General features: G+C 36.9%; 1 protein-coding gene across 1 annotated transcript; it reads right to left on the bottom strand.

Annotated features, from left to right (window-relative positions):
• Positions 1–302: 302 nt before the first annotated feature.
• Positions 303–8,707, bottom strand: LOC133878145 (threonine dehydratase 1 biosynthetic, chloroplastic-like). Its single transcript, XM_062316653.1, has 7 exons — positions 8,182–8,707; positions 6,064–6,243; positions 5,702–5,971; positions 4,099–4,305; positions 2,149–2,397; positions 861–995; positions 303–624 (listed from the first exon to the last, which is right to left on the bottom strand). The coding sequence occupies exons 1-7, from the start codon at positions 8,641–8,643 to the stop codon at positions 481–483; spliced, it is 1,647 nt and encodes a 548-aa protein (XP_062172637.1). The 5' UTR covers positions 8,644–8,707; the 3' UTR covers positions 303–480.
• Between the last annotated feature and the right edge of the window lie 1,288 nt (positions 8,708–9,995).

Genomic DNA, 9,995 nt, shown 5'->3' with positions numbered 1-9,995 from the left:
TTGATTTAGAGAAAAGATGTATGGAAGATGTATAAAATTGTATATGTAACATGTCTCATAAGTATATATCATACATTGTATTTCAAGTAAAGCTCACAAATATTACATGCTAAGCACCAAGTCGGTCTTCCTCTTAAGCTCCATCTTAATTGCATCATTCCATATATAAGACTAGACCGCCAGACGAACCAGCTTTATTTTTTCATTCTTATCACAGAATTTTTTTCTTGATGATTTCATTCCTTGGTGCCTTTTCTTTATACAGAAGCTCAGATTTATTCAAGAGACAAACAGTAGCACCCTTTTAAAGCAGGACAAGGATACTTTTCATTTTATGGTTAGGATTTAAAGTGGGTGTCTATGAAGGTATACATGATACTATATTATTAAAAAAAATTAAAAGACGTAACAATATTGATATCATATACATCATTAGATGCACCAGTTTGAAATCATGACCATAAAATGAAGACGTGACACCTACGAGGGCATCAGTAATGGCAAAGCTTCATCGCCTGTTTCAAATGCATAATCATATCCTAGCCTATTGGCCAAAGCCTTGAATTCATCCATCTCAGAGCTCACAACTTGGAGACCCATTAATACATTTCCACCACTCTCACCCTGGCAAAGAGGCAAAACACAATGTAACCCTTACCAATAAGCTCAAACTGAAAAATAATTTCTTTAGGTTATTCTTCCATATAAATTATAGCAAAAAACGAGGACAGTTTAAGGCCGAAAAAAAAAAAATATATATATATATATATATATATATCATTTTCAAGAAAATTATCAAAAATATATTTGGCTTTTGCATAAATGGGAATTCAATGGGCTAGTAGAAAATTAAGCAAAACCTGTCCTCGGTAATTGAGCATGCTAATATTCCAACGGCCTCTGAAGGCATCTAGTAATTTCATCAGAGCACCTGGCCTATCTGGGATGACAAACCGACAAAGAATCTCATTCTCAATGCTTGATCGATCACCCGCCTGAAAAATATCCAAAAAGGGTGGAATCATAACCAGTACCTATTTAATGACAAACTTAAGATGAAAGAAACAGAGGAAGGGAAAAGAAAAAAGAAGAAATATTTTCTATTAACCGCACAATCTTTGAATATGCATTATTTCATAAAATTTTCTCTTTGTATATTTCTAACACTTGCATTATTGCATTACAAAGGAAAGTCATATGAAATTAAAGCTATGGAATCTTATAAGAGGTCAATCTTCTAGTCCTCTCAATAATTCTATTCTTCTTCTATAACTTATTGACAACTAAGTTAAAAGAAATATGAGCATTGTTATAATACTAATTAAATGATTAAATTTACAATTTTCTATCAGTTTAAACTTTTGGGATAACTGGTGATTTATTATGAATTAGAGCAGATATCTTGATTTATACAGCATTCGAACGTGTTAGATTAAAGTACATGATTTTTAGATTTGATGTTCAAATTATCTTCAAACAAGGTTCGAGGAAAACTCTTTGGTATAAACTTTTTCAACTTACCATTTGAATCATGTATCAAACAGGCTTCAAATGATGCTCTAGATTTTGCAATTTTTAGTTTACCCTTCAAACCATTATCAAACATGATTTGAAGAAAGAGTTCAACATTGGGACGAAAGTAGTACCGTTCAAACACCCATGTATAGAGTCTGAAAACTAAATCTTTTTAAGCTAAAAACGTCACCATCCATATAATGCCTAAGGTGAATGTACTAGGTTTCTATGTCATTTACCTCTCTAAAAATTTTTTTTTATAAGTAAATGCAAATTTTATAAATAACAGTATAAGGTGCTCCCTAGTACACACGAAGTACACGAGAAACAAACACATCAACACCGACCCGCCCCAAATAACACCCACAAAACAAACCAAGTTTGAGGCGATGTCTTTCGACTGATGTGTTAACTCTTCATTAACAAGTGACATAACTCATTTAAACTAAACTTAGTGTTTTTGTCCACAGAATGTGCCAAAACAGAGTAGGTTAACAAAACCAACAATAATATTTGTTTGAGGATGATTGTCATAAAAAACAAAATGATGATCTTAGTTTCAGAAAATCCAGTGGCAGCAACGCTAAGAATAGAATTGGCAATTGCACATAGAAAAAGTATTTGTTGGCATACCAGTTGACAAAACTCTTTGATATTTTCCCGGTTCTCTGGAACAAATGTAGCAAGGACAGACTTACGCCGCCTACCATCATCAGCAAGTTGGGATACCAACCTTAATCCATCAAAGTTCATGTTCGCTCCACTGGTTATTGCTACAACATTTTCACCTTTCAGTCCATAATATTTGCAATATGACTCGGCTCCAGCAATGGCAAGGGCCCCCGCCGGTTCAAGCACGGCTCGCTTTTCCTCAAACATGTCCTGCAGTAAAAAGTCCAATTACAATTTTAGCACTCAAAAGTACTATAATGTCTTGCCAAAGTTCCGCATAAAGAATCAGAATGCTTAGTTAGCCACTCTTTTCTTTCTTTCTTTTTCTGGATGTGGAAAGCCAAAAATGACTCCATATTATATGAATAAGCAGGTCAAATTACAAATTAAAGTGTGATATACTGTAAGCATATAAATCTTTCTAGTGCCATATTCTAACTAAAATATAAGGGTCCGCGATTTTCTTAAATGAATCAGATGTAGTCTAGCACTCTAGCATGTACATTTTATTCTATATTTTTATCCTTGAGAGAAAAAAAAATTCTTCGTTTCATTGGCTTTAAGAGAAATATTGAGAATATTAGTCGAATCAATTGTTTACTCCGGCAGTTTTGAAACAGAAATTTGAGAATAAGAGGATCCAAAGCTTGCAAAGAAACCAACTATATATACACATAAGTAATGAAATGGAATGCACTTCGATGAAAAACAAGATAAAATTAGGAAAGGAGGACACTGATAAACTAGATAAGTAGCGACTCAGCAAGTAACCTTTTTCTTCTTAATTCTTACTCCTGGTTGTTGTATAAGTCATCTTGTCAAGTAGTATTAACCATTGAACAGTAAAATATTGTTCCAGAAGCAAGCCACAAAGTACACAGCAATTCTTATGAGTTGCGCTCAACAATTGTTTGGGCCTCATCATGTACTAGGCAAGTATTGCATGTTCAACTTGCATTTTGAAACCTTGAATTTGGTTTAGGTATAGTTTAGGTCTATATATAGGGAAACATTTACCCGCTCTAACTACTACCCTATTTGCAATGTTCCCCCAATATTTCAATTTTTGCAATGTCCTCTTAACCTATCATTGAGGTTGCAATGTCCATTTCCATTAGGATTTTCTATTAAATTCTAATAAAGGGGTCATCACGTGCATGTCACGTGCTATTTTTTTACTAGACTGGCCATTATAACCCCATAAAGTTTACGAAAATACAACTATACCCTTAATAGAGCTAACTCATGACCCACGGCCAATTGTAATATGCCATGACCAACAACCAATGTTTTTTTTTTTTTTTTTTGCTTTTTTCATTTTTTCCTGAATATATAAATAAATATATATTTTTTTTCATTTTCTGATTTTTTTTTTTCCTTATTTTTTGTCTTTTTCTGAATTGTTTATCTTATTTACACTATTTTTGTCATTTTGGGTCCTGTGAAATGACCATTATACGAAAAATCCTAACGGAATGAAACATTCCAACCCCAATTGTAAATTGGGGAACATTGCAAAAATTAAAACATTGGGAGAACATTACAAATAAAGGAGTTAGGGATTAAGATCCACTACAATTAGGCTGCCTGAATTTCACATAGGAAATGACTATTGGACTCACCTACCTTGGACAAGTGGGCTTAACACCCTAGGCTGCCCGGAGTAGGTGAGCCCCACATCCTACTATCTTAAGCTGCCTGAATTTCTATGAATTTCGGACATCCAAACTGTAGTACATCCTCATCTAGTAAAAAGAGGAGAGTAAATATTGTTTCCATATATATATATATATATATATATACCATTTCACCAACAGTAAAAGGAAACACCTGAGACCATTCCGTGTACGGTAAAATCAAAGGCCTCTGTGATGCAAAGCTTCCGAGCTAAGAGTATGAAGAGAGTCTCACCTTTATTGATGCACAGATAGCATCTTGGCTGACAAGAACTACTCCATCAATGAGCTCTGTGCATAATCGAAGAGTTTCTTTTCCAACCACTTCCACAGCTACCCCATCTGCAAATCTTCCTATTTTATCTAGCATAATTCTCTGCTGATGATATAAAGATAGTGCCATTGAGTTTGCATCATATGGCTCCACCCCAATGATCTTGACCTACATGATAGATGTATACTGGTAGTGCTGATTATGGTTTTACCCAAATCTAACCCGAAGATGTACACAATGTGGCTAAAATAAATATTGTGAGATGCAAAGCACAGAAAGTGGGACAAAAAACTGAATAAATAAGAGGGAAAATTGTAAATTAGTCTATGGAGTTTGAGATTGTGACAAATAACTCCTTGTGGTATTACTGGTGTAATAAATAACTCCCTCCATACAAATTCCGGTCATTTTTCCATGAGGGTCATTATGAAATTACACATTTACCCTAAAAAAAATTATTAAAAAAAAAGCTGGCGCTTATTTGCGGGCGGGCGGGGGTTTGCCATCCCACCTAATCTGGGGTGGCCAAACCACCCCCAAGGCCATAGGGTGGTTCAGCCACACCCTCTAGCTGGCCTGGGGGTGGCCAAACCACCACCATAGCTAGCATCATCCATTTTCCTTTTTTCCTCTTTTTATTTTTATACTTTTTTTTTAGGATAAATGTGTAACTTCATCATGGCCCCAATGGAAAAATAGCTGAAAATTGTACGAAGAGAGTTATTTGTTACAGAGACATACCATAAGAAGTTGTTTGTCGCTTTTGAAACTATAGAGAGCAATTTGTTACTAACCTCAGACCCAGGGATCAATTTTACAATTTTCCCTAAATAAAACAGTGGGACTCCAAGAATTTTTTTTTTTTTTGTTGATACCTCATAAACACGCTACACCTAATCAACAAATAAAAAAAAAAAATAGAATTATAGAGAAAGATAGATGGGATTTCAGTCCAGCTTGGACGAGATTTGGAGTAGAATACAGTTCATTTGACTTAACTCACACTCCGATTGAATCACACTATCAAAAAGATATATGAATCATCAAATTAATTTCACACTATATATTACCAGCCTCCTACTTATTAGTCATCGTACTTGATATTATTATTACATCCATTATCCATAGAATAAAAAGCTTTCTAATCTGTACACCCAAATTCTTAAAGCATAGCAGAAAACTTGAGACAGTCCATATGCTAAATTCCGGTAATACTTTCTTTTCTTCCAACACTTAAGATATCATTGCATCCATAAGGCATCTTAAAGAAATTTTTCCTTAAAAAACATTTCTTATTCAAAAAGGTTCAATAAGGACAGGTTCTCATGAGGCCCTTATTGCCATGCATGTCTATGTCTGAATACAGCTTCGATAACAACCGTACCTTCAAAACAATGCGCTCAAATCTCCTAAACTTGAAGAATAATTTTGATGACTTAAAGTCTTAAACAGCTAAGCTAAACCCAGAAAGATGTAATATATATTCAGTTTGTATATCATTTAAACCCAATTAGTTGTTTGTATACTTTCTCTGGCGTGCCAATGAAGTCAGAAATTCACATACCCCAGGATAAACTGTCTTCACATAGGCAGAAATTCCAGCTATTAGCCCGCCACCTCCAACAGGCACAAAGATTGCATGCAATGGAGCAGGCATTTGACGCACGATCTCCATTCCTACAGTCCCCTGCCCTGCTATGATATCTGGGTGATCAAAACCAGGTACAAACGTTAGACCTTCTTCTCTGGCCCGCTTTCTGGAATACTCTTGTGCTTGTTCATAGGACTCGCCAACAAGCACAACTGTAGCACCTAACCTCTCCACTGCCTTCAGCTAAACAAATGTGTAATACCAAGACAACATAATGAGACAAAAACAAAAGCTTTTATCACAAGGATTGTGATGTAGGGAAAAGGCTATCAAACTTTGATTTCAGGAGTTGCAACAGGCATGGCGACCACTGCATCACAGCCTAGCTTTTGGGCAGATAATGCAACTCCTTGGGCATGGTTCCCTGCTGATGAACAAATAACTCCCCTATCCAACTGCTCCCTTGAAAGCTTGGCCATCATGTTATAAGCTCCTCGCAGCTTGAAGGAGAATACCTAGCAGTTTGAAGACATTAAAAAAGGGTTTGGAAAAACTGTTCTCGATCCGTTCTTGAAATGTGGAAGACAAAGAAGTACAAAGAGCATTTCCTGAGAATGAACCCTTCTGAAAAAAAAAAAAAAATCCAGTTTACAGGAACATTAATCTATCTGTTGAGATTAAATTGTGATCAAATTCCTGTGTGAAAGACAATTTTCAAGAATCCATTTCTGACTCACAAATCAGCAGGCAAGAAGCAAAATGTTTGAGATATTGTTAGAAGTATTGAGACACACAGCAGTTCAGTTCTCGCAGTTTGCCAATTCTTCGTCAGTTGATCTTCCTTCATCGATTCAGCTCCCGGCGCCATCTCCGCCATTGTTGGTGCCTCGATCTGAATTGGCTTCTCAGCAACCTGAGCCCTTTGCACTCTCCTTCTGACAGCCCAGTCACTCTCCTCTGGCCCGACAGCACCCACCCAATGACCTACTCGCTCAATGAATAACGTTTTTCGGCCCGAGAGACATAATGATGGTCGCATTCTTTATCAGCCCCCTCGGGCTCTTACTACTAATTTGGGCCCTTGCAACTTTGAGCCTTGACCGGCGACCCGCCATGGCATCAGAATTTACAGCCCTTACGAAAAAACAGCACTTTGAATCTGGTTTTACCTGGGCCCGTGTCGAGCCGAATTAAGTATTGAATATTTAATACTCGATTCATTTAATTATTTTTTGAACATCTGCAAAGCTCAAGCCTATTATCGAGCTAGATAATCTATTTTCTGTTCATTTACTTTTTGAATGGAAGTTACTCAATTACCTTATTCATTCTATAAATAAAGTAAATATTTTGATCTTTATTTTTTTGTAAGTTAATACTAATTATTTATTATTTAATTATTGTTAAAATTTATTATTTGAGTAATTTGATAAATTAACTCAAATCTTAAACAATCTAGTTATTGGGAAAATATCCCGACTTGCCAGATATGGGTCGAGTCCAATATCCCCCAAGCTCACCAACAGTTAAGGTACGGATCAAATCGGCTGGGGTATGGATCAGATCAGTTGGGCCAATCAACATCTAGGCCCAACAGCTCATAATGATAAACTACAGAATCCAACTCATCCAGAATTGGTAAAATACCGAACCACCGAAAATTGCAGTATGCACGCCATGAACATCGAACCATAAGGAAAGAAGCTTCCCTCAACAAAACTCTTAGTCCAAAACAATCTCTATCATATATAGAGTGTTTGAATTCCAATACAAGCCCTCTAAGCCCGACATGTGGCCTAATGAAAAGAGGATTACTCTTGCTACTCCGCCTATAAATACCTTATTAATACACAAAGATTGCTCTCTGTTATTCTAAAAATCTCGTAATCAAGCTGACACTAATTTAAGTGTCGAAGTGTGATTGTCGGGCTCCCCGACACAGTTTTCTTTTTTTTGCAGGTTGAAGGCATGTCACAAGACAGGAATCTATTCTAACACTAATCTCAAATTTATATGTACGTTTATCGTATAGTATATATAAATATACATTCATTACACACATACATACACATATTTAAATCAAGACTTACAATAATAATAATTCAAGTTATATCTATTACATCATTAAAAAATAAAATAAAAAAATCATTTTAACCTCTTCTCAATACACACTTAGAAATAATATCAAAAAAATAATAAAGATAAAGTTATTTGAGTTTATACTAAATGAACCTAAATTCTTATTCAAACTCGATTCGTTTAATAAACAAACCGATCAAATACAGAGCCCAAGATTCTTGTTTATTTATAGAACTAATGTAGGGGTTGTAATTTGGAAATGCATTTTCTGTATGTAATTTTTTTTTTATCAAAATTTTGAAAAACAAAATATAATACAACAATCGAGACTGACTCATGACACTTTGAAAAAAAAAAAAAAAAAACTTACGTACTCCAGGTTGAAGGTCCTCTCTCTTGAGCCAAAAATGAACACCAAGCCTCTCAGAAAGCTTGGAAGCATAGTCCAATGGCGTCTCCACGGCGACATCATAAACCTTAGATGACAATATCTTCGTCAAGTAAGTGGTGGCATTGTGAACCCCGTCCCCACCCTTCCCAGCTGGCGCCGCCTTCTTTTCCGGCACAACACCGAGGAAGCCACTCTCATACACCAACGACGCAGACGACACTTTCATCAACTCGGGCGGCGTCGTATTAAGAGAATCGAGTCTTGAGGGCTTGTGGAAGATCTGCTCCTTTGGGTTTGTCAATGTTGCAGTAATAATGGATGGTTGGTTTTTGTTCGACTTCTTCGGTGTGTTCAGGGTCAGGGTCCTGATTGGTGGGAAGGCTGAGTGCTGTGTTGTGGTGCGAAACAGCGGAGTGGGTGAAGCGACGAAGCAGAGAGCTTCCATTCTCAGAGAGAGAGAGAGAGATGACTAGTGAAAGACATACATCACACGTATATATATATATATATATATATATATAACTCTCTCGTATATTAATGTCAATACATATTATAAACTTGTGATGAGTAGATAAAATCTAGGAATATAAATATATAGAATGAGATTAATTATAATTTATAACATTTCAAAATTAAAACGACTATCTTGACGTATACAACTTGTTATCTTGCTGTGATCAATCGTTATTTAATTAGCTTCAGCAAGTGATAACTATGCGCATGGCTGCAGGTCTTTATCTTTACTAGCTTGCTCTAGTTGAGTCCCATTTGATTGCTACATCTTATCATGATAATGTATATATATAGATTATGCAATGACTCATATCCATTTCATTTTTATTATTTTTTTTAATTAATAGAGAGGGCTCAACTACTAATAGTCAATTTAAAAAGGGCAGTTTACCAAAATCGCCTGGAAGGCACGACCAGAATTTGAAGGGCGACTTATAAGACAAATTCAAATTTTTATGGTTTGATCAGCACAATAATCAACCAAAGTAATCGAGAGACAACCCCTGTGACGTCCCACATCGCCTGGGAATGAGGATGTGCTTATATGTATAAATGCACCCTATATGACACAACGCGTTTTAAAGCCGTGATGGCCATGAACCGATCAGAACTCCGCAGTTAAGCGTGCTGCTGCGAGAGCAATCCCAGGATGGGTGACCTCCTGGGAAGTTCTGTTTGGGGAGCCAAAAGCGGAAAATATTGTGTCATTGGGGGTGGATCGTTACAAATGGTATCAGAGCCATTGCCCAGCCTGAGATGGTGGGAGCGTGAACAAGCCCAAAGAGGGTTGCCGGCGGGCACTTGCTGGGATGCCAAGAATGGGGGGATCCCATGAGGGTCGCCAGCGAGGACGCTGGGTCCCAAGGGGGGGTGATTGTGACGTCCCACATCGCCTGGGAATGAGGATGTGCTTATATGTATAAATGCACCCTATATGACACAACGCGTTTTAAAGCCGTGATGGCCATGAACCGATCAGAACTCCGCAGTTAAGCGTGCTGCTGCGAGAGCAATCTCAGGATGGGTGACCTCCTGGGAAGTTCTGTTTGGGGAGCCAAAAGCGGAAAATATTGTGTCATTGGGGGTGGATCGTTACAACCCCTTCAAGAAAGGTCACCTATCGAAAATCACTAGAGCAAAGGGCCTTTTAGGCTGATAGACTACGATCAGAATCCAAAAAGCCAACAAGATTACAAACCAAAAGCAAAGACCTGGACGAACTGTTTCTTAAATGCAACTCCAAGCAGCCAATCAAAGATCCCGCTAGTTCAACTAATGACCTGC

This window comes from Alnus glutinosa, chromosome 9 (assembly GCF_958979055.1).
Source record: "Alnus glutinosa chromosome 9, dhAlnGlut1.1, whole genome shotgun sequence".
Classification (NCBI taxonomy): Eukaryota; Viridiplantae; Streptophyta; class Magnoliopsida; order Fagales; family Betulaceae; genus Alnus; species Alnus glutinosa.
Note: the sequence above shows the minus strand (reverse complement) of the source record. Positions and strands in the feature narration are given on the sequence as shown.

What these genes read in the sequence shown, in the direction of transcription:
- LOC133878145 (XM_062316653.1), bottom strand. Translation starts at nt 8,643, where the DNA reads ATGGAAGCTCTCTGCTTCGTCGCTTCACCCACTCCGCTGTTTCGCACC. An exon ending in TGAAGACAGTTTATCCTGGG is followed by an intron (nt 4,306 to 5,701) that starts GTATGTGAATTT and finishes TCTATCATGTAG; the next exon opens with GTCAAGATCATTGGGGTGGA. An exon ending in TCAAAGAGTTTTGTCAACTG is followed by an intron (nt 996 to 2,148) that starts GTATGCCAACAA and finishes GATATTTTTCAG; the next exon opens with GCGGGTGATCGATCAAGCAT.